This window comes from Lissotriton vulgaris, chromosome 1_1 (assembly GCF_964263255.1).
Source record: "Lissotriton vulgaris chromosome 1_1, aLisVul1.2, whole genome shotgun sequence".
Taxonomy (NCBI): domain Eukaryota; kingdom Metazoa; phylum Chordata; class Amphibia; order Caudata; family Salamandridae; genus Lissotriton; species Lissotriton vulgaris.
Genome location: NC_141685.1, coordinates 1,557,962,854 through 1,557,977,387, shown reverse-complemented (window position 1 = coordinate 1,557,977,387; position 14,534 = coordinate 1,557,962,854). Strand labels below are relative to the sequence as shown.

Here is a 14,534-nt window from a genome sequence, read left to right as displayed (position 1 = left end):
ACTCCCACTGCTTCCTTTTCAGGCGAGGAGAATCATGGTTCAGGCCTTGATACTCTCCCGCCTGGATTACGGAAACGCGTTATACCTGGGAGCTCCGGTAGCAGTAACAAACAGACTCCAAGTCACACAGAACTGTGCTGCCCGACTTTTGTTCAACATCCCCCGTTGGCAGTCAGCAAGGAAGGCCCTGAAAGAACTCCACTGGCTTCCAATAGCTGCCAGAACACAATTTAAGGCCATGTGCATCGTGCACAAGGCCTTCCACCAAACAGGCCCCGCCATTTTGCTTCCTTTGGTGGTACCCTACACTCCATCAAGAACCCTGCATTCCAGTGTTTTGCATCTAGCCACCACACCTAAAATCAATAATGCTCGTTGGGGAGGCCGGGCTTTCTCATATCTGGCGGCAAAGATGTTGGATTCCCTTCCGCCGAATATCCGGGAGATCAACAATCGGATGGCTTTCAGGAAAGCATTGAAAACACACCTGTTCGTCAAAGCGTGTTAACTACCCATGCCCTCGCCACAGTAATCAGTCGAAGCGCTGCGAGGCCTCCGGGTATGTACGCGCTATATAAATATAATTTTCATTTCATTTCATTTCTATAATAGCCTGCTGGCAGACTAAGCCCAACCTTTAACTCCACCATCCAGTGTTACTTACAACAGCTGTATTGGTGACAGTGGCGTAACAATAGCCCCGCATCCCCTGCAGTATGGCGGGTCGCAGGGCTGAGAGCTCTAGAATGGCACGGAGACTGGCGGGGGGGCCCCCTCCATGTAGTTTGCAGTGGCAGAGACACGCCTGGATTGAACAGCTGAGCAACTGAAGGGTGCCTAATGGTTCCTCTCAGAACGTTAAAGTCTTGGCATTCTTCCCCACACGTTCAGTTGCAACCTCGCACGACAAGAAGAATGCCAATATGACACATCTTCCCTTTTATACATTGAAATAGAACATGAGTAAAAACAAGTAAAAGACTAAGCCATCCCTATACACAAAAAAATGTAAAACAGAAGAGAGTATAAATACACAATGGCATGAAGAGCTTGCTAATCCATTGTGCTTTATACGCATGGGTTCGGATCCCACCCTCATCGCCAAATTATGGTAAATACTACTCCGACAAGATTGAGTAAATTGAAGTAGTTTATTTCCTCCTGAAAAAGAGGGGCAGAGACGCGTCTAGTAGAACCGCCGAGCAACGGAAGGCTGCCCAACGGTTCCCCTCAGAACATTGAAGTCTTGGCATTCTTCTCCCCCGAGCTCGAGAATGCCAACATGACAGGAGGTGCAATTAAAGGGATAATGCACACATTTATAGCCTCCAGTTCTGACATGAAATTAAGTTGCAGCAGTAAAAGCTGCAAGAGTCATACTAGGATTGTCTGACGGAGCATTATTACGTCACGAGTCACGTGCGTGGCAAGCAGGCATTCAATTCGAGCTGATGCCAATTTTTCTGAGTGTGCTGGTTGTCCCGCATAGCATTGTTAACACACACTGTATAGTCCACACATGAAAAGTAGCAGTAATGAAATTTGTGACTTACTTGCTCCTTTGGCCATCCATGCCAGCTTCCTTTCTGTGAGTGATGGGAAGCAAGGTTTAATGAGGTCTTCCACTGTTACACCTGCAAGACCATTGATGGTGGCGGACACCGTGCTAGAGACAGAAGGATCACATGAGTGGGGTGTTTTCGTGAGCAGCGACATTGCTAGGTGGATTATAAAAGCACTTTTAAACAATATTGTTGCAAAACGTTTGCATTTAATACCAAAACAAAAGTATTCTGTCTAATATTTTCTGCCAGCGATGGAGAGCACCCACACCTGCCAGAGGTACTGCAGGTGAAATCACAAAGTCATGATGGGGCAGGGGCTGTGTCATATACGTATGTGTGTGCCGGGCAGTGCATAGCTGTCTGCCTGTTTTATGACATTGCACTGCCTAAAGTGCATATACCCGACTTACATTCTCCAAAGTGGTGCATGAGCTGTAAACATCACCACTCACAATAAGGGAATAGTTTTGCCTCACCCTCTGTCCTAACTCTGCTGACTACAGAGCAGACGTTTACTTAGCCAATTTTTGAGTTAATATATGCACTTTACATAGAGCAACATTTTAAAAAGGGACGCACAGCCATGCTCTCCATCAACGCAACCGTATGAAAATAAAAGTGTCCCAGTAGCATCTGGTATTAAAAGCAAAGAGTACTAGCAAACACACTAAAGAGCAAGGGTTAAAATCCAGTTTTTAGAGGATGCGGCATTTCGCCAGAGCTGACGACTTTGGAACTGAGGAACCAGGGGGCATATTTACAAGGACTTTATCTCTGCTTTTTTGGCTTAAAAAGGCAAAAAAGGGGAGATAAAACTATCGCCCTATTTACAAGAGGGTGCAAACATGCATAATCGCATGTAAATGTAAATGTAAGTGTACTTGTAAAGCGCACTTTGACTCCAAGGAGTATCCTGGCGCTGAAGACCGCTGGGGAACCCGTCCTGGTTTTCCCTGTGAGATGGTCCCTTTCTGGGTATCTCCAAGGTGAAACCAGGCATCCCCGGCGTCTGTGGGGGGCCGTTGTAGAGATGAGGCAAGCTTAATGCCCAGAGTTGCCGAGTGTGTTTCCTGGTTAGAGTAGGCACCGAGGAGAGAATTATCGAGTCCGTTTGACCCTGGTCCACAACCCTGCCGCGTCGGGAATTGAACCCTGGTCCCGGGCCGTTCTCTGCTAACGGGTCTGCTGCCTCTAACAAGTGAGCCACACCACTTAACCAGCACCCTTTTTCCCAACGCTTCCCTTTGCATCTCTAATGAGATGCAAAGTGGGCGCCACTGGGCGCACCCCGGATGGACTACCTTGCAAATATCGTTGATGTTCACATCACGATATTTACAAGCAAGCCCACAGGATTTTAGCAGACGGTAGATGTTGGCGAAAATGGCAGTTTTCGCCAAAATCTAATGTCTGCTAAAATCCTGACTTACCTATGTTTGACATAGGGGGTAGATTATGCTGATACGACCACAGGGTCGTATCAGCAAGGTTATCGCCTTTTTGCAGGGGAAATCGCTGGAAAACCAGCGATGTTCCCTGCAAAACGTTGATAACCTCGCTCTCTCTGGAACTTTTATCGCCCTAGAGAAACGCGTTGTTAATAACGCGCTACCAGGGCGATAAATTCCAGAGAAAGCCTACGATAAGAAATTTTTCGCTGAGCACGGCCAGCAATAATTATTGCTGGCCGTTGATAATAAGTTCCAAAGTTCGATGTCTAAAAAAAAAGAGTCTGGCCTTGTGTATTTTAACTGGTACTTATGTAAAGTGTTCCAAAATTTTAAGGCCGAGTTTGCTCTATACAAAATTCCCCCAAAAAACTGCACCAAAATGTAGGTTTTATTTCTTCCATCAAACTCATAGGCATTTTCCTGACTGCCAGACAAAAAACACTTTGCAAGCTTGCGGACAGCCCCTCGGTCAGGTTTGTTTCATCTGTAAAACGTTGTGTCAAATTTGGGTAATTTTCTGTTGATATGGAGGAGGCAAAATGCCCCATCAGTTACGCTACTGTCCAGATTGAATCATAAGCAAACTGATTTTTTCAAAATGGCCCCGCACTTTCAATCCAAATTGCAGCTCTCTGCTCCCACCACCAGCCTGCGTTCACTCTGTTTTAGACTCTAATTCATCAGAACCAGCACTGGTTCTGCCTTTATTTATTTACTTGTATTTACCCACAAGCATTATAGGATTTAATGCTTGATGGTAAACTCTTATCACTGAATGAAATGTAATCAAACAAATTGGTTAGTGTGAAATCAGGGGCGTAGCTTGGTCAATATGATTGGGAGGGGGTGTGAGCATCAGATTTTTTGACAATCACGCTGACATATAAGGTTAAAATACATTATCCGAGGGCAGTGTGCATGACAAGGGCTTAAGGAGCAGTGGGAGGGGAGAGAAATTCAGATTGGTACGGGTACTAAGTGAGGGAGGGAAACACACCATTTTGTAAACTTACCAACACTTTTGAAGACTTTCCAAACAAAGAAAGGGTGTGTGTGTGTGTGTTAGTCTCTGTGTGTGTGTAGAAATTCGTGGTGAAATCCGAAAGACACCTCACCATACCTGACTGAAAGCACCTGTACCCAATTATTTACCAGCAATTACATTTATCAGGGAGGGTGTAACACCCTCTTGAAGCTACGCCCCTGCATGGAATATCGCAGGTCGTTAAAGTAGGGAAGCAGATGGTGCAGGGATCCAACATCTGGGTGAACCAGTGTCCATTGTATGCCCCACTGCAAATGATAGATGCAGTGGCAGCCTCCGTTGGTCATTACCCAGGGGAATATGTGTTTAACAAAACAAAGTTCAGATCTTGTCATTCTCAGTTGCTGAGAATGACAAGTTTCTAATACCATGCATTCCTATGCTTATCTTGGTCATTATTGTCAACATTTACAACAATTGATCCGTTACAGGTGCCTAAAGGTCATTGGTGAAAGCACTTTCAATGTATTGAAGGAGGAGGTTGATCGTGCAATCTCAGCCATCCTGATCCCAAAACTACTAGTAGGAAATGTTGGCGATGTGCAAATGTTGACATCATCTTATGATGCCTTGTCTAGTCCTGTGTTATTTTGTGTTATGTTATATCATGTTAAGTTAGGGCATGATTGTGAGTTCAACCACACAATTCCCCATTCAAGGAAAACATTGAGCAAATATTTGTTCAATCATTTGGCTCTCAGTTTGATACACCAGACTATCCCATACCCAGTAGACAAGGTTCTCATCACCTTTATTAAGTACTAGCAGCCCGTCCCGACGTTGTCCGGGTATGAATTGCTGCCGGCCAGTGGTATATTGTTTTGTAGGATTTCGTTTTGATAGCATTTATTATCTGTGACAGGCCTGTGAAACGCTCCGATTCACAGTGCATTGCTGATGCACTTAAGAGTGCGCGTTCAGTAGTGTTTGAACTCGAGTTTCCCTACTTTATTTTTCCTTGCAATATTATATAGCGCGAGCTCGACAACATGGCATGAGCACAATTTACATTACAGTAGAACAAATTCATTTGTGGTAGGTACTGGGAGACAAAGCGATTTGGCTGGAATCACAGGATGTTAAGCTGATGCCGAGATTCGAACGTAGCTCCCCAGCTCTAAAGTTCGCAATTCTAGAACTTGTGGCGGGAGGTGTGTCTAAAAGTGTATGTCGGTGCTGGCCATCAATGAGAGAGACCTGTGCATTTTTCAAATCGGTGGTGAAAAAATATGAGTATTTTGTGGAGATGTGGGCCACCGTGCCACCAAAGTACTTACCGGGGAGGGTAAACACCCATTATTCCGCAACTTTCTTTCTGCATACCATCACTCTGCATACTTTCATTACGAAAGTACCATGACTCCGCAATGCCATTATAATGCATGGCATTACATTTTATATGCTTTTACCACGCATACATTTACAACGAAATTCGTTGTAAATGCATGAATGGTAAAAGCATGTTTTTTTTTATCTTTGGATAAGGTAAGTATGGGTGTAGGGGTATATGTTTTGGGGTACTGAGGTATATGTTTTGGGGTGTTTGGGTATTTTAAGGGTTCAGATATATTTTGGGTTATGGGGTATAGGGGTAGTTTTAGGGTTTAGGGATAGGTATGGGTTTTGGGGTATAGGGCTATTTTTAGGGTTCAGGGGTAGGTTTGGGTTTTGGGGTACAGGGGTATTTTAAGGGTTCAGGGCTAGGTTTGGGTTTTGGAGTACAGGGGTATTTTTAGGGTTCAGGGCTAGGTTTGGGTTTTGGGGTACAGGGGTATTTTTAGGGTTCAGGGCTAGGTTTGGGCTTTGGGGTACAGGGGTATTTTAAGGGTTCAGGGCTAGGTTTGGGTTTTGGGGTATAGGGGTATTTTAGGGTTCAGGGGTAGGTTTGGGTTTTGGGGTACAGGGGTATTTTAGGGTTCAGGGGTAGGTTTGGGTTTTGGGGTACAGTGGTATTTTTAGGGTTCAGGGGTAGGTTTGGGTTTTGGGGTACAGGGGTATTTTTAGGGTTCAGGGCTAGGTTTGGGGTTTGACGTACAGGGGTATTTATAGGGTTCAGGGCTAGGTTTGGGTTTTGGGATACAGGTTATATTTGTAGGGTTTTTTATGGGTTAGTGTTTAAGGGTGTTGGGGTATTTCAAGGAGTAAGGGTGGGTTATGATTATGGGGTGCAGGTGCATTTAAAGGGAGTAGAGTGGGATTTGCACACAATATGAGACCTGGCATGAAGGGCGGAACGTACCACACGCCTCCAGCATATGTCACGCCCCCAGCACATGCCCACAGCACAACGCAGACACTCCCACAAGGGACTACTTTGCTGGCATGGTTCTTTTAACTTTTAAGTGTCTATGGTGGGCATCTGCATAGCCTATGTCATTCTGCTGCAACTGCCCTTTCCAACGCTGTATTGGGTGTTGTGATTGGTGCTGTGGTTCCTGAGATTACCCGCCTCAAACGTTTGGGCTCTCTCTTTATTATATTAGTATAGACTACAGTAATTGCATCCAGGTTTTCAGACAACTGAGAAATGCCTATGATGTGTTCTCCTCTGAAGTAGAGTGACGAAGGGCTCAACATCATAAGCAAATATATCAAACCATCCTGGATAGAAATAGTGGAGCATCCCAGAACCCTACTGCGATGACGCAGTTGAGCACCTCACCAAGTACATGATCTATCCTTACCCTCTGCTCTTCCTCCCTACTTAATTGGAAGTAGCTGTAAGACTGCATGCATTTTCAAAATAAAATAAATTATAACATTTCAAATTACCTTAATGTTCCACAGTAAGCACAAGAAACAAACAGCCCGGGAAGACCTGGATATTTGTGGAGAATGTCCATTACTAAATATGGCATAAGCTAAAATTGAAGAAAAAAAATTGTTTTAGAAATTAGTTACAAAAAATAGATACATTTGAAGTAAAATATATTGGGGGAAAGAAGATTTTTTTTGTCCACTGGCTATAGTATAAAAAAAAACATATATTTTAGCTAGTTAAATTAATCTTGCACCTCAGAACGCATTGCTATGGCAGCATTCAATCAACTAGTTATCCACGCAGCAATGGAATCCTTTCAACCTGAAACATGATCAGTAACATGCTTTATTATTGTATTTTAGTGATCAGTTTTCAGTAGCTAGGATGTCAAACAATGACCCACTAGGGCCAGACCAAGCCAGCTTTTCAGGATATCTATATGAGAGAATTGTTCATGCTAGGAAGTATATGAGACTCATTTGAAAAGTCGATAGTTATTCTGAAAACGGGATTGAATTCAGCCAAATGAAGTAATATTGGCCACTCAGGTGCTTGTCGAGTTCCCATTTCTAAAGTTGGCAGCACTAGCTATTTGTCTGTCTCCTATTGTGTTTTCTATGGAATACTAGCATAGCAATGCATGAGGGACTATTTTACATCTGATAAATTAACCTAGTCATCGCACATTCAATTCTATATGTCAGGCATGCATTGTAAACAGAATGAAATCATTTTTAGGTCTGACTTGACAGTGCAGCTGCCGCCATACTTTACGTGATTAACAGAAAAACAGCTTTCAAAAGTTCTACTGAGAGACTTAGACTCCTCCCACATATTGGGCCCCTTGAGTACAGCATTTGATTGGACAGATGTTTTGTGCTTCAACTGAAAAAGAGTGCTTGTATTGCATTTTTTGCCTTGTGCAAAAACTTATACTTAATACAGCAGGGTTGAGTTGGTTATGACGAGAAACAAATAATCAAGACTGGTTATCATGGAAAGTGAGGGTAAAGGCAGTAGGACTGACATATTTATTGTTAAAATCATATGTTAAAGTTGGCATGCATTTTAAGGTGGTAGTTATTACTCAGTGATAAAGCCTGCAGAAGGTGTTTTCTGTTACATGGAATATTACAGCTTACTGTGGTAGGTAAGGGTTCAGCTGTTGGTTACTCCCTTTGACAAACCGTAGTGATGGGAGATTTGCACTGTGATAATTCTTTTAGGTATTCTTAGGAGACATAATATATTGCTATCCCAGCTGTGTTTTTGGATACATTTGTAATTTTATGACAGTATACCTGATGGTTGCCTTGTGGGAAAAATTACGCTCAGTACACTAGGGCTCCGCTGGTTCAGGTTGTAAGTCAGTGATAAAGGCATTAGAATTGATTATTTTTTGAGAAAAGCATTTGTTAAAGCCAATAGGCATTTAACTGTGGAGTGTTATCACACCGTGTTGCAGGCTGTAGACAAGTATTTTTTAATATGAAGTTTCACTGATTTCCTTAGTGGGCAAGAGTTTTGATGTTGGTCACCCCCTCTGACAAACCCAGAGTGTAGGCCCTTTTGAGAGAGGTTGTGCATTGTTTTGACAACTGTACTCTTCTACATCCTGTAATTTTATTAAACTGTAATTTTATTAAAGCATGCATTATGATTACGAGCTCATGTGCACTTCAGAAGGTCTGTGTTGGCTATGGTATCATATCAATAACAAAGATTGGTGGCCTTATTGGAAAAATTATGCCAGATTCCATTGGTTTCATCTGTTTATTATTTAATGTTATGACAAAGCAGTACGCCTGATTTGCTTATTGTGAAAAGTATATGTTAAATGCACTAGGCTATTAAGAGTGGAATGTTACTACATTGTGTTACATGAAACCCCCATGGATTACTGTAATCCACAACATTTTTGTTTTGGTGACCCACTCAAACAAACTGTGAGGATAGAATATTTACACTATGATAATCTTTATCAGGACATCCTAGGAGGGGATTTGTATTGTTTTGACTACTGCAATTTTGGACATTTTTATAATTTAGTTATAGAATACCTGATTATTGCTTAGTGGGAAAGCTTTCGCCCAGTACAGTAGTCTGAAGTAGTTATGGTGACAAGCCTGCAGATCTGATTTGTTCTTTGAGAACAGTTATTTCAGATACCTTTTGTCTGATCTGTTTATCATAAAAAGTTCAGATGAAGGCAGTAAGCCGAAAAAGGGATGGGTCTCAAAAGTGTCATTTCCACTTAATTTCCACAGGAAACTTTGCTTTCTGATAGAGAAAAAAACAATTGAACAGAAATGCAGCAAACTTGAAAAAAGTTTGTATTTTACTCAAAAAGCATGCACAAGTGGAGAGATGAAGTTGACTGCCCTGCAGCATCAATTGGCTGTTCTCCGGGAGATTGGGCACAGGCTGTCCAAGGGAATTGGGAATATCTTCAAGTTATAATATGCACACAAAAAACCACAGAAGCTCAACAGAGAAAACCAAAGAAAACCACAAGAAAACCGCATTCAAGGAATGACTGGACAACAACGCACACAACAGCAAGGAACTCTTCAACATCGTTAAAGAGCTCTCCAACCCCAATGCCGGAAACAACGACATCACCCCTTCACAAGACCTCTGCAACTCCCTCGCCTCCTACTTCCACAACAAGATCGCGGACATACACAACAGCTTCAGCACTCAACCGACGCTCGCCACGACCGAACCACCGCCCCCCACCACCACCCTCTGCGCCTGGACCCCGATCAGCACCGAAGACACCGTCCGCACGATGAACTCCATCCACTCCGGATCTCCTACTGACCCCTGCCCTCACCACGTCTTCAACACGGCCGACGCCGTCATCGCACCCCACCTGCGGGACATCATCAACACCTCCTTCGACACCGCTACCTTCCCGGAGAGCTGGAAGCACGCCGAACTCAGCGCTCTACTAAAGAAGCCATCAGCCGACCCCACCGACCTCAAGAACTACCGCCCCATCTCGCTGCTCCCGTTTCCAGCCAAAGTCATCGAGAAGACCGTCAACAAGCAGCTGGCCGCCTTCCTCGAGACGAACAGATCCCTCGACCTCTCGCAGTCTGGCTTCCGGGCCAACCACAGCACCGAGACCGCCCTGATCGCAGCCACCGATGACATCCGAGCACTGCTTGACAACGGAGAAACAGCAGCCCTCATCCTCCTAGACCTCTCCGCGGCCTTCGACACTGTCTGCCACCAAACACTAGTGCAGCGACTCAGCAACGTCGGAATTCAGGAGAAGGCACTGGAGTGGATCATCTCCTTCCTCGCCGGAAGGACACAGAGAGTCCACCTCCCCCCGTTCAGATCTGATGCCACCGAAGTCATCTGCGGCGTCCCTCAAGGCTCCTCGCTCAGTCCAACCCTCTTCAACGTCTACATGAGCCCCCTCGCAGACATCGCACGCCAGCACAACCTCAACATCATCTCCTACGCCGACAACACCCAGCTGATTCTCTCCCTCACCAACGACCCCGCCACCGCCAGAGCCAACCTTCACGAAGGGATAAAAGAGGTAGCCGAATGGATGAAGAACAGCCGCCTGAAGCTGAACTCGGACAAGACGGAAGTCCTCATCCTGGGATCCTCACCCTCCGCCTGGGACGACTCCTGGTGGCCCCCCGCCCTAGGCAGCGCACCCAAACCAACAGACCACGCATGCAACCTGGGCTTCATCCTGGACTCCTCCCTCTCCATGACCAGACAAGTCAACGCCGTCTCCTCGTCGTGCTTCAACATCCTGCGCATGCTACGTAAGATCTTCCGGTGGATCCCCACCGAGACCAGGAAGACGGTCACCCAGGCCCTCGTCACCAGCTGTCTGGACTACGGCAACTCCCTCTACGCCGGAACCACCGCCAAACTCCAGAAGAGACTCCAGCGGATCCAGAACGCCTCAGCACGACTCATCCTGGACATCCCCATCGCAGCCACATCTCCGGACACCTGAGAGACCTGCACTGGCTCCCGGTCAACAAGAGAATCACCTTCCGACTCCTCATCCACGCACACAAAGCCCTACACAACCAAGGCCCAGGATACCTCAACAGCCGCCTCAACTTCTACGCTCCCAAACGCCAGCTTCGATCGACCGGCTACGCCCTCGCCGCCGTCCCCCGCATCCGAAGAGCCACCACAGGGGGACGGTCCTTCTCCTACCTCGCCGCCAAGACATGGAACTCCCTCCCGACCCACCTCCGCCTGACCCAGGACCACCTCGCCTTCAGGAAGCAACTCAAGACCTGGCTGTTCGAGCAGTAGCAGACCCCCCTCCCCTAGCGCCTTGAGACCCTCTGGGTGAGTAGTGCGCTATATAAATGCTTTGATTGATTGATTGATTGATTGATTGATTGATTGATTGAAAGTGACGTTAGCATAAGTAATGATAATGAGATCTTAGCTTATAAAAGTTTGGTAAAAAACGAAAAACACTGAAGAAAGCAAAGGTTAAACTGATCACTGGGGTTGTTTGTGTGTGTAACCAGACAGTCACAGAACTGAATCCTATCTGGCACAGTAGGGAATCAATAGTGATCTACGGATTTATATTGCTGTGAAGTTCCAGTCTGCCGCTGAAAGGATTGCGAATATGAAAGTAATTAATTTAAAACTGTATCACACTCTGCATAGTTTAATGCCGACTTTGAGGTGCCTCTTGCTGAAAGGTTAAGGGGTGGGAGTCTTCTGTACTATGAAACCAAGTGAGACTCGGGCAGTGAACGAAGAAACAAGCCTTCTCGGCAGGGTTCCTGCTACTTGAAAGAAATCTAAATGTGTGGAACTGGACATGCAGCAAATCTAAAGGCTCCTTGGGAACCAGTTTGTATATGACTTAGGCACTTTAGCTGCTCCTAACATGTTTGTCTCAAGAAGGGTGGGGTCTGAAGGTAATTGGGCTCTTCAGGATCCAGATGCAGTTCTGGCCGTGCCATCAAGGTGTCCAGCCCGCTTCTTGCCTTCTAGGACACCGTAAAGCAGAATATACCGTGCAGGAAGTGCTGCAGGAGGCAGCCTGTGAATTTATTGGGCCTGGACGCATCATGCGTCTATGGCACCACCCCCAAAAAAAAACACACAAGTGTTGTTGTTCGCTAGCTCAGGCAGAATCCATTTATACCCTTTGTTCTGGTAGTTCACCAGAACTCTTGATGTCCCTAAAATTAAGACTTTCAAACAGGAATTGTTCTTCTCTGTATGACACTTCATGGTATCAAGAGTATCAAGGTAGGGCATAGCAGGCAGCATCTATAATCCGAACATCAACAGTAAGAGCAGGCAGTCGACAAATGGATGAGTGATGAGCTCATGGTTCAATAAGTAGACGATTAGATGATAAATATCAACCATACCCCCTTGAGACATGTCGCGTTTGGATCGGAATAGAGATTCTCAAAGCACTTTTTGAGGCTGACAAAAGGTGTCAACCCTATAGGAATGTGGGGCATCTTTCATAGCGCAAGGCCAGGAAGTACTTTCACATAATTCGGTGGTTCTTTTGAGCATTCTCTCCAGAGTCTGGCAGCATTCTGACCAAACTTTTCACTCATGCAATAGTTCGAGAAAGACGCAGTATTCTTCTTTGACAAACCACTCTGAGACATGTCTGTCTTACTACTCTTCTCTCGCAGTCCGGGCCTTGGGATGCTTCACTGGTGTGGCCTGGACAGCAATATTGAAGTAAATTAGGTGAAATACTGCCCTCTACAGCAGGGAGACATTATTGTGACCCGGAACGAAACATCATCAAGGGGGACACAGGCGGTAAATGAGGACATAGATCCACACTCCAGGCCCCTTGGAGGGAATAGGCTTCCTAAATTAGTGACTGGCACTTATGTTCGCCCCGTGGCACTGCCCTTAGGGCATGCTCCACTGCACCACTGAGTGGGACTCCACATCAGGGCACCCTAAACACTGAGCATGCTTGGAATGGCCATTGACAGAGGATTTTAAACAGCCATGACTTGTGGTTTTAGGTGCAACCAATTCTATTGCTTTTTCAAGCAATTCCTTTACATCCTCCCACTCTGTCTCTCTCTGAAGCTCTTTTCTTTCCCGACCTGGGGAGTCAATGGCAAGATATGCTGCCAACAGAATCACGAGCCATTCCATGAAGCCTGTTCAGAGCCCAGGAGTGAGCATACAATGACTTCACAACCACAGAGACTAGAGCTATCTTTTTTTTCCAATACCCATTGCCTAGATGGCTCTGTATATGGGTGTTTTTGTATGTGTGTATGTGTGCATAGGCGTGCATGTATATGTGACTGTGTGTGTGTGTGTGTGTATTAGTTCCATTATATTCCTTTTGTGGGCAGGACATTGTCCATGATATCCAGGCATGAATTTGAGAGCCACCAAGGAAATTACCTTCTTTGCCTTAACACTGTGATTCTAATCTTAAAATCTATTATCCCTCTTTCATCGTTACCGGCCTTTATGGCGATACTGACTGTAGGTCATGCCACAAAGGGTAAACAAAGAATGCATCAGTGATATTGTTTCGCTGATTCCATAAAGGTTCAGTACCTACCTCGTTCATCTTCCTCGTCAAAATCCTCACCACTAGAGCAGTGTCTCTCACACGAAGAGCATTCACCCAGCTTAAAAAATTACCTACATGTGCTCATCCCAATGTGGCCACCACTTAAAGGCCTCTCTGTGCAATTAGAAGCTGGTAGACTTCCTGAAATACCAAGTTGATTGATAATCCATGTAATGTATTCCTCTTACCCTCAGGAAGGAAAAAAGAAAATTTACTACTGTGACGAGGAAGACTATGACTAGGAGTAATGAAGATTACCGGTAAGTAACCAAGTAAATTCTTGCAAAGTGAGCAGTTATTTACTGATCCCATGTTGAAGGGTTATGGGTGTCATTTAAAAAAGATCAACTTGTGGAATTCTATTAAAAAAAATCAGTAGTTGTAAAGGTAAGTATAACATAAAAAAGACAGTCATATATTTATCAAAGCCAACTACAGATGTAGTAGCTGCAACTGTGGTTGTCACATAAAGCTTGTACCGTACATGTGATTTCAGAGGTAATGTATGGGAAGTTGGGAGAGAACGTCTCATTGGCGATGTACAGCAACTGAGATCACTTGTTTGAGATGCAGTAATTACAAAACTGATACAAAAAAGCATCATGTGCAAGTTCTCAAGAAACTATGTAGTGTCAAACTTAATCAGCCACATGTATGGATTCATTGAATCATGTCAAATTTTTTGCAAAAAAACTGTCTGCAGATTCATTTTGTGCATACTGTGCGCTATAGACAGGTATGCATTTCAACATCTGAGTATAAATAATCCACTGTAAGTTATTCTTACTATACCTGATCGGGGGCTGTCACTATATTTGCCGTCCATGGGTCGCAATCTCGGTAGACTGAGTAAAGGCACAATCCACTCAACACCACGCAGACAAGAATCACCCACAATCCAACAAGATTTAGGTAAAGAGCCCTGAATAAGAAAATATTTTAGCAATATTAGTAAATAGATAATTGTTAGTATTACATTGACATAATATGAGTTCAAATTTTAAGAAATTGAAGGTCATATTTGAAAATCGAGAACTAATGTTATCTATATGCTTGCACTACTTTGCGGAGAATTGCCATTGTGGAAAAAATAAAAAAAATGCAAAACCTCTACTAAAAAATAAGA

The 14,534-nt window shown here is 44.6% G+C and overlaps 1 protein-coding gene across 1 annotated transcript in view; it reads right to left on the bottom strand.

The window, feature by feature from the left end:
• Positions 1 to 14,534, bottom strand: part of LOC147750804 (sodium-coupled monocarboxylate transporter 1-like) — a 366,759-nt gene that overhangs the window by 228,913 nt on the left and 123,312 nt on the right. Inside the window, exons 7-9 of the mRNA XM_086936978.1 lie at positions 14,201 to 14,330; positions 6,834 to 6,922; positions 1,554 to 1,666 (exon numbers count right to left, since the gene is read on the bottom strand). Coding sequence (XP_086793104.1) covers positions 1,554 to 1,666; positions 6,834 to 6,922; positions 14,201 to 14,330 — 332 coding nt within the window. The remainder of the gene's footprint in view (positions 1 to 1,553; positions 1,667 to 6,833; positions 6,923 to 14,200; positions 14,331 to 14,534) is intronic.